Here is a 19,273-nt window from a genome sequence, read left to right on the forward strand (position 1 = left end):
GAGGGTGAGCCTGGCCGGCAGGGTTATTTATTGGGGTTTCACTTTGCCTCTCACCACCCACACCGTTTCTAATTGCAATTAATCAAATTATTGTTCCCCAGATCAGTGTCCTGCCCATGACGGTGCCTGGTGAGTGCCCTCTCCCACCCCAGGAGCTTTTCCATGGGATTTTCTCCCCCTGCCGTGCTATGGAGGGCGGCTGGGAGCAGCTGGGTGTTCTCCAGAGCCAGCCAAGGCCATGCCCACCACGGCCCTCCCAGCTCAGCATCTCCACAGCCTTGGGAAGCTCCTGCACTGCCAAGGATCCCTGGGCTGCCTCTTGCTACCTAGAGCTGCATTCCTGGGCCAGTTTTCCAAGGATGAGGCTTCAGGCACTTTTTCCATGGTGGGGAACCCTGCAGGAAACAACCCAGCTCCTGGTGGGAGCTTGGAGGGCTGGAAGGATCCCAGTGGTGGCTCTGGCACTCTCAGAATTCCGGCTGCTGCCGCTGGTTTAGTGCCGGGTGCAGTTGTGCAGCTCAGCCCCTTGTGCCCCTCTGGATTTCCCCTCCAGGGTGGGAGTTCCAAGAGCACAATCAGAAAATAATTCCTGCCTGGGTTCTTGCCCATAACAATAAAACGTGGGATTACAACAGCCAGGAAAGACATTTGGAGAGCTCTTACCCCTCACGCCTCCGAGCCACCAGATGGGACTGAAATAAGAATTCCTCCTCTGGAAAGCTCCCAGGGTTATCCCATTTCTCCCCGTTCTTTGCCTCCTGTCAGAGGAACAACTCTTGACAGAGAAGATCAGGGTGGCTGCTCCAGATAGTGAGTCCTGAATGGCTTCAAAAGGAGTATTTGGCACTGCCGGAGCCCCTGAACCCCAGGTCATTCCTTTCTGACTGCCCTGAGCACAGCCGAGCTCAGCTCCACGTGAGATCCAAAGCACCTGGGCCAAATTCCCAGCTGGGGCTTGCAGGAGTCACCCAAACCAGCAGGAAGTGGGAACTGCCACTTTTCCCTGCCCTAAATCCCCACCTGAGCTGTTCCCGGGGTGAGGAGCAGCTGAGATGGGCAGTGTTTGCTGCTCTCATCCTCAGGGATGTGACACTGGGCCCACCTGTGCTGACAGGATTTCCGGCACGGCTGGAGACTGCTGGGCTCTGAAGCTCCTCATTTCTGCTGGTTTTTGTTTGGTTGTGTTGCTGTCAAAAGGCACAGCTGAGATTCCCAACGCAGCAGTGCCAACTTCCCCGAGCTCCTGGGGGAGCTGGGCAGCTCCCCTGGCTCCAGGGCCTTGTGTGGCTCCTGCCTGTCGGAATACTTAAAGCCAGCAAAAGTCTGGGAAATTTTTTCATTTATAAAAACAATGATTCCAGGAACCACCTGCGCCCAACACTCAGGATCAGTCACCCCACAAGGTCTTGGCCTGGCAGTAAAATGAGCTCAGCCCCATTGCTCAGCTGGAAGGGTTTATTTCTGTCCCTAAAGTGGCCCAAAGTCATTCTGATGCTTAAAGGATCATTTAAGTTTGGCAGAGCCAAGGGGAGAGGTCTCGATCCTTCCTCCCAACGTCCCTGGAAATCCAGCTGAGACTCCTGAAGGCCACAGAGGCTTTTCCCAGTCCCAGGCCAAGCAAGGATGGCTTCCCATCAGTGCAGAGGAGCTGCAGAGCTCCCAGGGCCTCCTTCCACCCCGCAGTGCCCAGCTCTGTGGCCACCAGCAGTGGGTCAGTGCCCAAACTCTCCGTGCCCAGGCAGAGCCTTTGCCATTGGCAGTCCATGCGTTCAACTTTCAGCTTTGAAATGAGAGTTTTGCCTCATTTGATGGCTTGGAGAGAACCTTCGGAAGGTACAGCACAAACTGCTGCAGAGGAAGAGCCCCTGTGGCCTGCAGAGGGTCCTGGTCAGTGGCTCAGTCCTGTAGGACATCAGTGCCCAGGGGTGTCTCAGGGCTGGTTTTGGGGCCAATGGTATTTAAATATCGTCATCAATGACAAACAAAAGGATCAAGGGCACCCTTGATCAAGGGCAGGAAAGGGATTGGGACTGGGATCCTGTCCCTGTGCTCAGTGAGACCCCACCTGCAGAGCTGCCCCAGCCCTGGGCCCAGCACAGGCAGCACCTGGAGCTGCTGGAGGAGTCCAGAGGAGGCTCCAGGAGGAGCAGAGGGATGGAGCAGCTCTGCTGGGAGGAAAGGCTGGGACAGCTGGGAATGTTCAGCCTGGAGAGGAGAAGCTTCGGGGGGACCTCACTGTGACCTTGCAGGGCCTGAGGGAGCTGAAAGGAAACATGGGGAGATAATATTGTCCTGGAGTGCCAGGACACATGGGAATGGCTTCCCACTACCAGAGGGCAGGGTGAGGGGATATTGGGCAGGAATTGTTCCCTGGGAGGATGGGCAGGCCCTGGCACAGGGTGCCCAGAGCATCTGTGGCTGCCTCTGGATCCCTGGCAGTGCCCAAGGCCAGGCTGGAGGGGCTTGGAGCAGCCTGGGATAGTGGAAAGGCACTGGCTGGGCTTCAAGGTCCCTCCGACCCAAACCATTCTGGGATTCCATGTTTCCATCTGCTCTGAAGCAGATTGAGCCATTTTCCAACACGGATCTTGCCCTTGGGAAAGCCCTGAGGGTGTAAAATGCTCTCCACAAGTTTCCGACCTGTGCAGCAGGGACTCGATGTGCCGCTGCCCAGGTGACACTCACCTGTGTGCCCTCACCTGCTGTGCCCCAGCCCAGGGGAGGAGCTGCTGCTCCTTTTGGTTACACTGAGACCCTTCCCTCCCACGCAGGAAAGCACCCAGCCGGTGTTCAGGACAACATGGATGGAAGGAATGGGTTCGAGGAGTGCCCCGAGCTCCAGGTGACATTCAGGAACATTTAGGGACACCCAGCCTGGGCTCAGGAATGCCAGTGATGCCTTATTGACCACATGACATCTCCTTCCAGCTTGTGGTAACAAGCTTGTGATAACATCCTGGTGAGTGGCAGCAGCAGGGATGGATGGAATGGGAGTTAATCTGTGCCCACCATCTCTCTTGATCTCTCCTTCATTTCCATGTCTTTTAAAAATGGAAGTTTCATTAAAACAGCAGCACTTTTCTATTAAATGAGTGAGGGAGATGAATTACTGCCTCTGTATCTCAGCAGCAGAGAATCTTTTGAAAATCACTCAAGAGGCAAGGCTCAAATCAGATATTTAATAAGAATCACTTGGAGATCACTTCTTAAAGCAATTAACAGATGATTAGAGATAAGCGAGATGCAACAACTACACCCAGATCTCAGACAGATTTCTCCGGGGTGGGGGTGCAGCCCTGGGGTCACAAACGGTGTCAGGACAGAACAGCAGAGGAAATTCCCACTTTTCAGCCTGATTTTGCTCTTGACTGTTTCCAGTGGTTTGGAAGCTGCAGCTGGAGCGGGGAGAAGGGGCCAACACCTCCCAGGGGCTCTGCCCAGGCTGAGGCTCCTGGAGCCCAGGGTTCGTCTCCACCTTCCCTTCCTTGTGCTGAGCCAGGGCTTGCTTTTCCTTCTAGAGCGTGAAGGAAAGGCAGGTCTGAGCCAGAACATTCCACAGGATCCCAGAGCTCGGCAGCAGCAGGATCCTCGTGCCCCGGGTGTCCTGTGCCACCTGGCACGGGGACAGCAGTGGCACCAGGGACACGTGGCCATTCCATAGGGACCAGGGACAGGCAGGGACTGGGACAGAGCCAGGCCCTCCTGCCCAGGGGCTCAGCACAGCCAGGGAGCAGCCACACATCCCATCCAGCCCTGCTGCGGGAGCAGACGGAGCGCTGGGGGCTGGGGCACCTCGCCCCACCACTGTGACATGTGACAACAGCCATCTGCTGCCACCCTGGGCACTGGCAGGGCATGAGCTGGGCTGAGTTACAGCACAGACATCCAGGGGCTGCTGGTTGCTTATCCTGACCCACATAGGCTCTCCCTTCCAATATTTGCTCAATTTAAGGGCATTTTACCAGTTGGACCAGAGCTCTGGGGTCTCAAAGCCCTCAGGGTTTCTTGGAGTCACCAGGAAGTTGCTTCTCTTGAAGGCAGCAACAAAGGCAAGGGGAGCTGGCTCATGCATCCACAGACTTGTGGTCAGATCGGGTTTGGAAGTGCTCAAATTTATTACACAAGAGATGATGCAACAGCGAAAAAGAGAGCAAAATTCTACATTGACTCTCTACTCTGCAAGTCAGGACAACTAAGAGGTTTTACTTCATTAAGGAAGGCAGGGGAAAAAATCAGAGACAGCCCCAGTGGTTAAGGGAGCCTTGTAAAGCCTAAATGAACAATCAGTCCTAGGTGATGCTCGTTGCTGTAGAAGGAACAATGAAATAGATCTGCTTCTGTTCAATAAATTACTAAAACATCAGTTATAAACCTGCTGCATGGCATTGGAAATTCAGCTCGTTAAACATCCAGGGAGCTTCATCCTGATGCAAATGGAAGACAGGCATGAGTGCTCTGCAGCAAAGGACTCTGTGCACATCCCAGCTTGGGAAACATATTTACACATACATCTCATATATTAATCTATTTTAGTGCACCCTAGCCAGAGGGCAGCCACGAAGAGGATTATTCTGGGAGAAGGACAGGAGATGGGCTGGTTTCTCCTCCCTGCTGAGCAAAGCCTGTGTCCATCCACGTACAACAATTCTGCAGGATCGTGTTTCCATTTTCCAGGCAGCCACACCAAGCAGAGCTCTCCCAGGCGGATTTGGTAGCCAAGATTTGGTAGCCAGGATTACTGTGAGCCAAAAATAAATCAGGTGGGATCCCTCCACTGGAGTAACAAGCCTGAAGTGACTTCAGGGCCAAGAATTTCAGCCAAGCTGCCATTTGTTGGTGCCTTGGCCTCCCTCCCTGTCCCTTCCACAGCTCAGGAAGGGCTGCAGTGACTCTGGGGGACCTTGGCAAGGCCTGACCAGGCAGGACAGGGGTGCTCAAGCCTCAGAGAACATTCCTGCTGTCAGCCAGGAGGGCAGGCAGACATCCCAGGTCATTCCCAAGGGGAATGAACCCCTTTGGGGTCTCCATGGAGGGAGGGGCTGGCTTGGCCAGCAGCATGTGTGTGATGGAGAGGGGGGGAAGGGGAGGTCAGGGGGTTTATTCCACTGCATTTTTTGGGGTAACTTCTGTGATTAAGGGTTGGAAAAATCCCTGGGAACTGCTGGGGCGTGTTTTGCTTCTCCAAAACTCAGGGAAGGGGCTTCTGGATGCAGGGGCAAGAAAGGGAAAAGGGAACAAGGACCCAGCAAAACACCACATCCTTCAAACTTGGCTCCTTTGGGGCTTGGAAACATTTTCCTCTCCCAAGCTCCTCAGTTTCCACAATTGCCAGGCAGGTCTGTCCAGGGTCGTGGTGCAAACCTCCCCAGCCCTTTGGGAGGGCCTGGAGTTGTGTGGGAAAGCAGAAACTCCCTGTCAGTAAATGCTCCCAGACTGCTCCAGCAGGGAATGGGGCACCTCTGGAGTGCTGGCCAGAGGGAACAGCAGTTCTGAGCCAGCTCCACACAGCTGGGATCAGCTGGGAGAGACTCACATATGGTAAAAATAAAGCCACAAATGCCCATCTCCCCCAGGTCCTCTCCCAGGAACACGAATAAAGCTCTGGTTGATATTCCATCCTTCCCAAAGGAGTCCAGGCGGATCAGTCCCCGTCAGCCGTGGCTCAAGTCAGACTCCCCTGACTCTTTCAGCCTCTACTTGATGATGTTTTTAATTGTCCACCTCTGCCCTGTGCAGCTGCGGAGGATCAGGTCAATGCCAGCCATGCCCCTGTTCTCCACCTCCAGGCACCGGCCCGTGCCCTTGTTCAGGATGGCTCCATTCTGCACTCAGGGGAGATGGGAAAAGATGGGAAAATGAAGATATTAATTGCTTGTGAAGCAAACCAGGAGCAGGAGGGCAGCCCTGGAAGGGGCACTCAGCTGGGTGGGAATTCAAACAATTCAAACAATAAAGTAATTCCCCAAATAAATGGAATGAGCATCCATTGTCCCTGACAGCACCCAAGGGACACCCTGAACCTTTAAATCCCACAGCTGCTGGCAAGTGGGACACTTCTGTAAAAGCTGTATGATTTACACTCTGCCTTGGGACCAAAGTGTGTGAATGAATTTCACTCTTCATCCACAAGAAACAAAGGAATCTGGAAGTCATTGGCAGACCAGGCATAACCAGATGCACCTTTCTGCTACCAGAAAGGAAAACTTTGATTAGGAATTGTCCTGCAATGCTGCCCTGATCCCTCTTTACCTCCTCCCTCTGCCCCAGGACCTGGAATTTGCTATCCCACGGCACCATTTCCCCTTTGTCCCACCCCACCCCACAGGCTGTGTCCCACCCAGGGTTTGGGAAGCAGAGGAGCCCCCAGGGGCGGCCCCAGACACACCTGGATGAAGTTCCAGCGCTTGTGGAGGCTGCTCTTGACCTTGTCACAGTCCAGCAGCTGCGGGAAGCGGCTCTTGCCCGTGTCCACCAGGCAGCGCGTGTCGGGCAGCAGCGTGGTGGTGCCCAGGGCCCCCAGGTGCAGGAACCCCTCCCGGGTGTACCGAGCCAGCTGGGGACAGGGGACAGCAGGGACATCATCAGCTCAGAGTGACGGAGGAAAGGACAGCACAGAGCCCCTGGGAAATGCTGTGGGGCTGCAGGCAGTCCTCACCCAGGGCACCATTTGTGACAGTTCCGGCTTCTTTTTCCCTGCCAGGGTTGGGGTTGACACATGGGAGTCACAGTTTCATGTTTGGACTTGGATGTTTATTATTTCTTATCTATTTACAGACTCACGAGCCGTGAGCTCTAACTGGCAAGTCAGAGAAATGAGGTAAAATGGAGTATTCCGTTTTCCGTTTATCTCTCTATCTCCACCAGGCCTTTTCAAGGACAACCTGTCCAATTATGAAATGCCACCTAAATTATTTTTTATTTTAAACCCAATAACTACTTGCAGTCTGCAATGCGGACTTTATTAACCAATTACAGAAAACCACCCAAACCCATGAAGAAGAAGGAAGAAGAAGGTAAAAAGAAGGACCCAGACAATGCCCAAAGTCCCCCATCTTGACTCACATGTATTACTATAAACTAAAATCTTGTATCTAAGTTTTTCACCCTGTGAGATCCCACAATTCCATTAAAACCATTCCATTCAAACCACACACCCACAACCCCAGTGCTATCACTCAATCTTGGAAGCCTGTTCCAAGGCCTCAAGTCAAATGTGGTGCTTGCTTGGGGGTCAGCACCTTTTAGCACAGAAAGCCTGAAATTTCCAGCCTCCAGGGTTCCAACAGATGCACACAGGGACAGCAGAGCTGGAAGGAATAAATCCCAACCTTCTCCAGCCTTTTATCCCTGTTTGGGTTTGGGTTTTTCAGATGCAGGTGAGGAACTGAGACACAGGAAGGGGTAGGCATAATTCCAAGCCTTAAAGCCCTCCTGGAGCAGCTCCTGCAGCCTCCTGGGATGCTGTGGGATGGGGGAATGGATGCTCTTGCCTGGATTCCAGCTGGCCTGGCTGGTGCTGCTGTCACAGCTGCTGGCGTGCTGGGGGAGCACAGCCTGCGGGGCTCCAAGCAGGCAGCAGCCAGAGGGGCCAGAACTGGGATGGGAGCCTGGATCTGCCCCACGGATCAGCCCCTGGGAAAGGCTCAGGACTGCAGCTACCCCCAGACATTCCCACAGGATCCAACTGCCCACGGCTCCCAGGGGCTCCCAGGGGACACAGGATGGGAGCAGCGGGCGGGGATGATGCCCTTGGGGACACTGGCACACAAAGGACTCCTCCAATTCAAGGAGTGCCACCAAAATAATTTCCCTATAAACACATTTAAATTCTGGAGTGAGGAGAAAGGAACGCCAGTGTCCTGCCTTTTATAGTTCAAGGGAAAGATCTCCACAGCTGCTTATTTAAATTATGAATCAGGCCATTATCCAGCAGACAAATAAGGAGGATTCAGCACGTTAATTAACTGAGCATATCTGTGACCCAGATGCCAGGGAAGAGGCAGTAAATCCCACTGGGAGTTTGGGTTATCTGGGCTGTAATAATTAAACACTGGAAATCAAGTTAAAACAATGTAACAGGGTCAGACTGCAGCTCATAACCCCAGGTCCAGCCAGGGTGCCCAGCTCCCTTTGAGTGGGCTTGGCTCTGCTCCCAGGTGCTGCTGGAGTTACACCTGGAGTGAAAATGTGTGTCAGAGCGGGCCCTGAGCTCCTCACATCTCCCTGATGTTCATTCGCCAGGTGCTCCCCACAGGAGGGGTCAGGAGCAGCCAAAACCTTGATCACAGAATCATGGGATGGTCTGGGGTGGAAGGGACATTAAAGCCCATCCAGTGCCACCCCTGCCATGGGACACCTTCCACTGTCCCAGGCTGCTCCAAGCCCCAATGTCCAGCCTGGCCTTGGGCACTGCCAGGGATCCAGGGGCAGCCACAGCTGCTCTGGGGGCACAGCTGCCCCATCTCATCCTCCCTGGGCAGGATGAGCCCTTCTGTCCCCAAAGCCCTTTGCAAGACAGAACAACAAAATCACAGAATCATGGAATGTCCTGACTGGAAGGGACCACAGGGATCACCCAGGATCCAGCCCCTGGCCCTGCACAGACCCCCAACAATCCCACCCTGGGCATCCCTGGGAGCTCCTGGAGCTGTGGCAGCCTCAGGCTGTGCCCATTCCCTGGGGAGCCTGGGCAGTGCCCAGCACCCTCTGGGGGAAGAACCTTTCCTGATCTCCAGCCTGAGCCTGTCCTGGCCCAGCTCCAGCCCTTCCCTGGGTCCTGTCCCTGTCACAGGGAGCAGAGATCGGTGCCTGCTTCTCCTCCTCCCATCATGAGGACAATGCAACCATGATGAGTTTCCCCTCCGTCTCCTCCAGCTGAACATTCCAAGTGCTCTCAGTGCTCCTCACATGGCCTGAGGCCCTTCCCCATCCTCGTGGCCTCCTCTGGATGTGTTCATGGACCCAGCCTTGAGCCACACAGTGCTCTCAGCCTGGCAGAGGGGTTTAACCATGCAACTCATCCGAACTGGCATCTGAGCACCAAATTCAGGGTATTCTGGAGCCCCCAGCAGAGGAAGGACATGGAAGTGTTGGAGCAAGGCCAGAGGAGGATCTTGAAGCTCAGGGATTGGAGCACCTCTGCTGTGGAGCCAGGCTGGGAGAGCTGGGATTGTTCACCTGGGGAGGAGGAGGTTGTGTGGAGACCTCAGAGCACCTTCCAGGGTCTGGGGGGGTTCCAGGGAAGCCAGAGAGGGACCCTGCATCAGGAACTGGAGTGACAGGACAAGGAGAATGGGGTCAAACTGAGGGAGAGCAGGGTTAGATGGGACATTGGGCAGGAATTGTTCCCTGGGAGGGTGGGCAGGCCCTGGCACAGGGTGCCCAGAGCAGCTGTGGCTGCCCCTGGATCCCTGGCAGTGCCCGAGGCCAGGCTGGACACTGGGGCTGGGAGCAGCCTGGGACAGTGGGAGGTGTCCCTGCCATGGCAGGGGTGGTCCCTTCAATCCAGACCATTCCAGGATTCTCTGGTGACGCTTCTTGTCTTGCAGGAAGGACAAGTTGCATAAAGGCAACGACAGACAGAGACAGACGAGGCCTGGCTGTCACAGAGGCAGAAATGCCCCACAGGTCCCAGACGGGCAGCGCCAGCCCCCGCCATCCCGTTTCTGAGGGGGAAGGAGCGTGCCAGACTCTCTCCTTTGGGATGGCTTTTGGCAGCCCGTCCCCAGACACTTGGCCCAGTGCCCACGAGGCTCCAGGATCTCTGCTCTGACATGTTATTGCTTAATGTGCTGGGGAAAGTAAGTAGAGCACAAATGCGACCGTTCCCCGGGGAGGGAGCGGGGCGCGGCCGCGGGACCAGCTGGAAAAGGAGCGGGGATGTGAGGTGGGGAATGCATCCGGCTGAGCTGGGATCTGAGCTGGGAGCAGCCGGGAAAGGCAAACCCCAGCACGGGGCCTGAACTCACCCGACACGGCATGGCCTCAGCAACAGCCCCTGAGGCCCCACAGCCAAACCTGAGCGGGATTATCCCCAAAATATCCCGTCTAACTCATGAGTAAAGGTCCCACCACGCTCCTACGACATAAACGGGATTTTCTTCTTTTGGGGTGTCTGTAGGGAATCACAGAACGGTTTGGTAGGAAAAGAGGCTTTAAGGATCATCTCTTTCCACGCCCTCCCACTGTCCCAGGCTGCTCCAAGCCCCAGTGTCCAGCCTGGCCTTGGGCACTGCCAGGGATCCAGGGGCAGCCACAGCTGCTCTGGGCACCCTGTGCCAGGGCCTGCCCACCCTGCCAGGGAACAATTCCTGCCCAATCTCCCATCCATCCCTGCCCTCTGGCAGTGGGAAGACATTCCCTGTGTCCTGCCCCTCCATCCCTTGTCCCCAGTCCCTCTCCAGCTCTCCTGGAGCCCCTTTAGGCCCTGGCAGGGGCTCTGAGCTCTCCCTGGAGCCTTCTCCTCTCCAGGTGAGCACTCTCAGCTCTCCAGCCTCTCCTCACAGGAGAGGTTAATTCAAAGCCTTAGTTCCTCTTTTGTTATTTTGCTCCTCTCCAGAGCGAGCCAGTGGCCCCAACCCAGCCTGGGACAGGACAGGAAACAAGGAAAAGACCAAGATAAAAGACCAAAGGAAAATAGTTTAAAACTATTCCCCCACATTTCAAAGTGGCTCAGACTGATGAGGTCTTTAACCCCTTCATCAGCCTGAGGGGCCCAAAGCCACATCCCCAGCCAGAGGCACTGACAGCCCCTGGAGCATCCGTCCATAAAACCTCATCCAGGAACTGCACCTGGCCACGTTCCCTCCTTCAGCTGTTCCTGGGGGGAATCCCAGAGCTGGAAAATCCCTCCAAGCCCATCCAGTCCCAGCTGTGCCCCATCCCCACCTTGTCCCCAGCCCAGAGCTCTGAGTGCCACCTCCAGCCCTTCCTTGGGCACCTCCAGGGATGGGCACTCCAAACCTCCCTGGGCAGCCCCTGCCAAGCCCTGAGCACCCTTTCCATGGGGAAATTCCTGCTGCTGTCCACCCTGAGCCTCCCCTGGCCCAGCCTGAGGCCGTTCCCTCTCCTCCTGTCCCTGTTCCCTGGGAGCAGAGCCCGACCCCCCCGGCTGTCCCCTCCTGTCAGGGAGTTGTGCAGAGCCACAAGGTCCCCCCTGAGGCTCCTTTTCTCCAGGCTGAGCCCCTTCCCCAGCTCCCTCAGCTGCTCCTGCGGCTCCAGACCCTTCCCCAGCTCCCTCAGCTGTCCCAGGGCTGGGGCTGATCCACCCTGGCAAAGCTGTACCTCCAATCCATCTCCTGTGATTGTGATTTCTGGCTGGCTGCATCTCAGGGATGGCAGAAAGTTAATTAGACATCCCAGCACCTGGGAAATAAAAGCCTTGATGACCTTCATTGACTCTATTGGAAAATAATTTCGGGTTGTTTAGCTTCCCTTCTGCTCTGAGCAGACCATCAATTAGCAGCCATCAGTAAAGTGTTCAGGATTTGCCTTTTACCACAATTTAATCTGATTAAAGGGTGCTGTTTCGTCACCCCCGCTCCCGCCGTTTCCCCCATGAGCTCAGTCTTGATGGCTTTGTCCTCAACTTCTGCTGCTTAAATGGGCAAAACATATTTTATCCTATAATTAAATGAAATGCTCTGCTGGGTGAACATTATCTTAAGTTTTATAGCATTACAGTGCTTTCTATCACCTTAATATATCACCATAGCTGTGTCACTGCAATGAGCTATCGCTGCATTATTAGTGTAATACATCATTACAGCAAGGTGCTTCCATGAGGGATTGCCTCAAAGATGAAGCCATCAAGCAGGAAAAAAAATCCATCAGCAGCCTCAGTATAATTACAGGATAAAAGGATGATGATGGAATCTCATAATGATTTGACCTGGAAGTGAATGAAAGCAGGGAGAACGGAAAGCTGAAGGGAAAATAAGAGAAAAATCCCCCAAATTTTGCTTGGTGAGGGACAAGTGAGTCAAGGCAAGATCTCACCTGCACTCAGAGCCACCACCCTGAACTGCAGCCAGGCTGAGCTTAAATCCATGGGCAGTCCCAGGAGAGAGCAGCAACTGCAGACAGGACACAAACTGGGCAGCCCTGAATGGCACAAATCCCTCCTGGGGATCCAACATTGCCGCTCTCCCAGCTGGACCCACAGGCAGAGGGAAGGGGTGGGACTGGATTTAGGAAGAGGGAGGGCATCCAAGAAAATCCCAGCACCTCTGGTGTGGCAGCAAACAGGAGCCACGGCCCCAGTGTCCTCGGGATGTGACAACCACACCTTCCCCCTCTCATTCCTGCCAAGGCTGGCAGTGAAATAATTTCTTTATTCTGAAAGAAGCAATGTCTGGGATGTCAAAATGTCTGGGATGTGCCCCAGGATCAAGGAGAAGGGGGGATTTTAGGATACCACATGTGCTTTGGGATGTGAGCAACTCCAAAGGAATTCAACAACTCCTTGTGGGGTTTCATACACATACAAATAAATAAAAATTAAATATATATATACAAACCAGAGTTTCCATTACTTCTAATTCCATTCCCAGCCATAAATTACAACCTGCAGCCCATTAATTAAACAGTTGTAGGGAAAGTCCAATTTCCTTCATGGTGCCACAAAGGCCATTTCAAAGCTTCTGCTCTCACTGATAGCTGCTTAAAACCAGCATTTTCCAAGAGTTTCACTAATTGGATGGATCATGAAACAAAGGAACTGCCAAGAACGGGCTCTCAGCTGAAGAGGGAAGGGAAAATGTGGAGAGGGAAGACCAGGAAGGATGAAATGGGCAAGCTCCAGACAGCCAGCAAAATCTGACTTCAGAACTTCAGGTAGGGAAAGAAAACATTGTTAAGTTTAATCCCAATAACACCGAGGGAAAAATAAATCACCTATTCTCAGCCGTTCATCCTAAAGCCCAGGGTCAGCAGCCAGTTGTCAGCCCAATCCAGTTTCTCACACAATAATGCACTTAGAGGCTCACATTTCCAGCCACAAAGTGCAAAAGGCAGTTGGTGCCATTTAAGAGAAAAATGGGCTGTTTGAGCAAGAGCAGGTTCTGCTTAGCAGGGACTGATCTTTGTTTAAGGCGAGGGTAACCCAAAGTGGGAGTTTCTCCACCCCACAGCCAGTTCCCAGCTCCTCAAGTTCCCAGCTCGGGCTCAGATGAACTCTGGGCTCACTTAGTCCGGGGTGACTGTGGAGTGACAACAGGATTTTTTATGCTTTCCCATTCCTTCAACGGTACATTTTTTTAGCTGAAAATGAACCTCCTTGAGCCTGCTGGGCCTCAGATGCTCCAATACTTTTGGAGAGGCAAAAGGAGGGCTGGAAAACAAATCCCAGCCAAGCTGAAATGGCTCATTACCACAGCACTAATTGTTTTCTTTACCCCATTAGTCTGGGTTTATTCTGCTTCATGGAGGAGAAGTAATCCCACAATGGGTTGGGTTGGAAGGGACCTTAAAGATCATCTTATTCCAGCCTTCCACTGTCCCAGGAGCTCCAACTCCCATCCAACCTGGCCTTGGGAAGGAAATACTCAAAACTGTGTCCATGATTATTGTTATTTACCTTTGTCTGGAAGATGTTATTTTAAATTGCCCTTTTTTTTTTTTTCCCTTCAAATTGCAAAAATTTCAACTTTCCAACATTTTAAATTTACAGAAATTTCCAATTTCTTTCCAGGCTTTTCCTTGCAGCTCTGGCAGGATTATAGGAATGCAGAAAACACTGGAGGAGCAGCTGGGAAAAGATACCCGAGGTGTTTTTAACCCTGGAGAACAAAGGGCACAGCCAAGCTGCACAGCCCCAGGCTGTCACCTGTGGTGACACATGGCTGTGGCAGTGCCAGCCTCACCTGTGGGCCCCAGCCATGGCACGGGTACAGAATTGCTGTGTGGTTCTCCTGAGGGCCCTGGTCCAGGCACACGTCCTTGGCCTTGTTGTTCCGCAGCTGGCAGGGAAAAAAGGGCAAGAGTTAAGGGACAGAAAAAGGGCAGAGAGTTACGGCCCAAAAAGGGCAGAGTTATGGCCCAAAAAGGGCAGAGTTATGGCAGGAAAAGGGCAGAGTTAAGGCACAAAAAATGTCAGTTATGGCCCAAAAAAGGCAGAGTTAAGGCAAAAAGAGGGCAAAGTAATAGCAGAAAGATGGGCAGAATTATGGCCCAAAAATGGCAGAGTTATGGCACAAAAGGGGCAGAGCTGTGGCACAAAAAGGGGCAGTTAAGGGATAAAAAGGGGCAGAGTTAAGGCCCAAAGAGGGCAGAGTTAAGGCAAAAGAAAGGGGCGGAATTACGGCAGAAGTAGGGCAGAGTTATGGCAGAAAAAGGGGCAGAGTTATGGCCCTCTTTTATCAGAGGTAAGCAGGAAACTGATGCTCAGCCCTCTCTGGCCTCTCTGCCTCTCACTGCTGTGTCACCATGAATAATCAGGCAAAGAAAACTTACAAAACACTAAACCATTCTTTACATCCAGGGCTAATGATGACTGTCTTTATATAACAATCCCCATTCCAAAGAGCAGGGTCCCTGGCCATGGCTGACTGTGTTTGGCCATGGGTGGTGGGGACAAATCCAGGCTTAGGCTGCCAGGAGCCTGAAATCAATGCAGAACCCCCCAGATTTCTGTGAAATTTCAAAGTGCTCAACAAGGCAGGGAAAAAAGCCCAACTCGAACAAGGATCACCTTGGGATCATCACATCCTTGTTCCAGCTGGGTTTTTTTCCAACCCAAACCATTCTGAAATTTCATTTTCTATGAAAACAGAATTTTTGGGAGGTTTTAGCTTGAAGGCCTTAAGTACCTTTGAGAACAAATCTGTCCTAAAATGAATAACCCATCTGGGGTACCCGGGCTTCAAGGAGCCTGCTCCAAGTGCCACTACTCCATCAATTCCATTGCAGCAGGGTATTTGTTATTAGTTCCCATAAATGACTCTTTCTATATTCCCAGAACGGTTTCAAAGCCAGCAGAGATTGAATTAAGTCCCCTTATTTTATCTTGTCCTTAAGCTGTTGTGACAAGGCAGTGAATCCTCCAGAGACCTTTTCAGGAATTAGGCTGAGTTTGAGTCACAGGGTTTTAGAAGATGCCTGTGTATGAGAAGTACAAATACAGCTGCTTAATCCATGGAGTCAATGGGAAATATGGATCATTTCTGTCAATTCACTAAATGATGTATTAACATCTTTTACTTTATGCAGCCTTCAAGATCAGCAACAAATCCCCAAACTGGTTTTTAGAAGGAACTGGGAACAGATTTAGACAAATTTAGATAATTACACAGAAAAAGTCAGTTTTGATTCAGACTCCTCTCCTTTGAGGCTGATTCTCATCAGGGACTGTAAATATTAGCAGGCAGAGCTAAGGGACTAAATTACCTCTCCATAAGCAACGGTGTTGTTGTATCTCCTCATTTCTGGATAAACATGGTCCAGGTACCACTGGAAGTTTTTACACTTCAGGCTCTTCCTCAAGGCTTTCCTCTCAGAAACATCCCCAATGTCAATCCCTGGATTCTGAAAAACAACAACAGGACATCACTGAATGGTCACGCTTGAAAAAAAAAAAAAAAAAAAGGTAAAAATGAAAGTATTTCACTGAGCTTTGAGATCCTTTCCAAACTGCTTGGGAACTGCCTGTGGTGGAGTAATTCCAGGAATTCTGGGATGTGTGTCCAGGGCTGAAATCATCACAAGGGAGATGGGGGTTCCAGAGGCAGGACAAGAAGGGGACACCAACTTCTCAGCTGGCTTTGAGGGCCCCCTTGCAATGGCTGTGGGCTGATGCTGGGACAGGCTTTGGTCCTCGGGGATGGTTTGCAAAAGAGGAGCCAAAGGGAGAAGAAAAGGTATGGAGGAAAGTTGGGAAGTGCAGTGAAACAGTGGGGAGTCTTCTCCCAATTCTCCTGGGTTTGTATCCATTGGACAAAGACTGATCTGTATTTTTAAACAAGGTATTTTTAAAAGATTTCTCCTTCTCTTTGGGTTCTAAAGGCGCAGGACTTCCAGGAGAGTTTAGCAGCAAGTGGGTATCAGGATTTAAAAGATGGAAATGCAAACCCTGGCTGGGCACTGAGCACCAAACCCTTCCCTGACCCCACTGAGACACAACCCAGAGGAAGGGAGGGGTAAAAGGAGTAAAATAAATGGGAAAAGAATGAAGGAAAGAAAGAAAGGTCTAAGATTCAAATACGCAGAGACAGACAGCTGAGAATAAAGGATAAAAATCGCATGAGAAGAACAGTTGAGGCTGAACCTCAGCAAAACCTCTGGGCAATTTGGGCAATTCCAGAGTGGAATGGTCTCCCTGGAGACACGGCAGAACCCCAGTGCTCCTGCAGACAAAGCTGTCCCTGAGGAATAACCCTGCAGGAGCTGGGGCCAGGGCTGGAGAGCCGCCCCCCTTTACTCCACCATGGCATCTGGGGAGCTAATGCAGCAGGAGAGCCAAAGGCAGGCACACAGCAGCCCCGTTCTCCTGCAGGTGCCTGGGCTTCCACTCTGGCTGAGCTCCTGCTCCTGTCTTTCCCAGCGATCATTAAACACAACTGGGAGAGTAATTTTCCATTACAATGCTTGTAATGATCTCCTAATGAATTATTCACTCCACTTTAGAAGAGACACCGTTTCCATGTGCCACTGAGAGGTAAAAATAAAGATGATTCAGTGCAGACAGGCAGGACAGGCTGAGGTCTGAGTGGGCGAGGTGGGGCTCAGAGCAGTCAGGCAGCACCTGGGATGGGCAGGGCAGGGCTTTGCCTTGGCATCACAAAATGATCCCGTGCCTATCCGTAAAACCTCCCCCATCCACCAAGGCTTCCCTCAAATTAAATCTTGGTTTCATTAGGAAAAGAGCTGCATTAAAAACTCAAATGGATATTGGGGAACCCAGACCTATTGGGAAGACCTACATAAAAATCTCAAGTTGATTTTGGGTCACCCAGGCCTGTTCCCACCCCCAGTGCTGATCCATGTGACGCTGCCTTTTCCAAGCTCGACAGGATGGATTTTAATCCTTTCTGCAATGCTCCAAAGCTGTCCCTGAGCAGGAGGATGGTGCCTCACCTCTAAAAAGGAATCAGCCTAAGGATCAGGATTTCTGATCCCTGCCCATGAGCATTTGGATCTTGAAGCCTGTTTTTAAGATCTCAAATTCTCTCAGTCCTGGAGGCAGCTCTCCCTCTCCCAGCCTCCGGAGTGGTGCCTATCACAGCCAGGGCCATCCTGCAGCTCCCTGGGAAAGCAGCTTTTCTTTCCATCTCTATTCCTTTATTTCCTGGTATTTTTGTACCACCTGGGCCTGGATGCCCCCCACCCCCAGGACCACGAACCTGCAGCTCCTGGCCCTTCCCAGGCTGTTCCCTAACACAGCACAAAGCTGTGACTGCTGTGGCTCCAAATGCCAGCAGCTCCCCCCAGATGTAACCTTTCCTCAGAAAGCTGCAGCAGCAGTTCAGATTTTTTGTGTTTTCTTGTTTTTCCGGAGGCCTGGGGCAGACACCAGCTGGTGATGCTCCCTCAGCAGCACCAGGACTCAGCAGCTCTTTGAGCCTTGGCCAAGCAGGAATATTTTGTGTTCATTTTCAGCACCAAGGGATGGCTGGAAATAACTGCACCCAGGGGGGCTGGACACTTGTGTCACCAGTCTGACCTTAGAGTGAAACTGGGCAGCCCCAGCGCTCGTTCACCTGCCCGTCCCAGCCACGGCCCAGGAGCTGCCTCCCCATGCCCACCTCGCTGCCCCTCCCCTGGCAGTGCCAGTGGCAGGAATGGGGCATTGATCCTGCCAGGGCTGCTCCAGGCAGCGCTTGGAGCTGGGAACCAGGAGATGCTCTCGGCTTCCAAGATCAGACACAACCTGCGGGGAGGGAAAAGCCCCAGCAGCAGCCTTGGCCCTGCAGAAATTCCTCCTGGAGCCTGTGGAGCTTTCCCAGAAGTGCAGGAAGTGATCCCCGTGCAGGATGTGTCCCTGGACATGCTCACCTGGACCTGCTGGTGACACACTGTGGTTCCCCAAAGAGTCGTTGTGTGAGAAGTTGTGCCATGGCAGATTTACACCAAAATTAATGTGTCAGATCCAAGAAAACCTGACCATTTATGGGCAGGAATCAAAGGAACCACCAAAGCTCTTTAAGGAGAAGGTTTAGGAGGAAGGGGATCCCCTTCAGTGAGCCACCAGCCTCCAATCCTTTACCTTCAAACTTTCCAGCACTGGGCAAACAAACAGCCCCAGCCCCTGGGCCACACATCCCTTGGGAGCTCGGGGAGGGCTCAGTGTCCATGAGCTGGGAACCCGGGCTGGGCTGGATGTGACACAGGAATAAACCCGAGACACTCACCTTGCTGACTGACATCCATCATCCCCCAGCAAAGGAGTCTGCAGACAGACTCCACCTGCAGAGCAGTGCCAGGACACCCCCTCACGCTGGGTAAGCACTCAGGGAGACAAACCCCACAGTCCAGGTTTAAATCTTAGAACCACACTTCAGAGGCTGTGGGAACAGCAGGAATCCCTCCAAAGCCTGCAGCTTTTGGAGCCTCTCCCTGAAAGCCGAGGGAGCTCTGCTGGGGCTGAGACCCGGGGGGGTTAAGGCTGTCCTTAGGGCCACCATAACTGAGGTTTTAAGCAGGGAGTGACCACGAGGCCAGGCTGTACCTCCAGCGGCAGGTTCCAGGCGATGTAGACGTGCCACTTGTAGTCGTCCATCCAGACCTCGGCCACGCGCAGCGCGTTGCGCTTGGTGTAGAAGCCGATGTTGTTGTTGTAGGGCTTCTTCTTGCGCTCGATGTGGGCCACCCTGGAGCAGGGCAGCACCTCCATGCTGCCCCCACACAGCCACACCTGCAACACAGCCACAGCTCCCTCAGCACGGGCAGCGAGAGGAAGGAGGGGGTTCTGAGCATTCCACGTTATCCCGGCATCCCATCTCCAACCGGTGGGAGAACCCCACCCCAGGTGTGCCCTCTGCCCAGCACTGAGGTGTTGGAACCCCGGAGGCTGGAAATCTCAGGCTTCCTGTGCTAAAAGACCCCCAGGCAAGCACTTACATTTGGCTTGAGGCCTTGGAACAGGCTTCCGAGATTGGGTGATGGCGCTGGGGTTGTGGGTGTGTGGTTTGAATGGAATTGTGTGATCTCACAGGGTGAAGAACTTCGATTTGAGATCTTAGTGTACAGTAATATATATATGGGACGAGATGGAGGATTTAGGGCATTGTCTAAGTCCTTCTTCTTCACCCTTTTCTTCTTGGTTTCAGGTGGGTTTTTG

General features: G+C 52.7%; 1 protein-coding gene across 1 annotated transcript in view; it reads right to left on the minus strand.

Annotated features, from left to right (window-relative positions):
* Nucleotides 1–3,165: 3,165 nt before the first annotated feature.
* The window catches only part of GALNT17 (polypeptide N-acetylgalactosaminyltransferase 17), a 199,352-nt gene continuing 183,244 nt past the window's right edge, over nt 3,166–19,273 (minus strand). Inside the window, exons 7-11 of the mRNA XM_066201892.1 lie at nt 18,662–18,847; nt 15,385–15,522; nt 13,863–13,958; nt 6,386–6,553; nt 3,166–5,822 (exon numbers count right to left, since the gene is read on the minus strand). Of these exons, the coding sequence (XP_066057989.1) occupies nt 5,694–5,822; nt 6,386–6,553; nt 13,863–13,958; nt 15,385–15,522; nt 18,662–18,847 (717 nt within the window). The 3' untranslated portion in view covers nt 3,166–5,693. The remainder of the gene's footprint in view (nt 5,823–6,385; nt 6,554–13,862; nt 13,959–15,384; nt 15,523–18,661; nt 18,848–19,273) is intronic.

The sequence above is a fragment of the Chamaea fasciata genome, unplaced genomic scaffold, assembly GCF_029207755.1.
Source record: "Chamaea fasciata isolate MVZ Bird 193981 ecotype frontalis unplaced genomic scaffold, bChaFas1.0.hap1 SCAF_21, whole genome shotgun sequence".
Taxonomy (NCBI): Eukaryota; Metazoa; Chordata; class Aves; order Passeriformes; family Sylviidae; genus Chamaea; species Chamaea fasciata.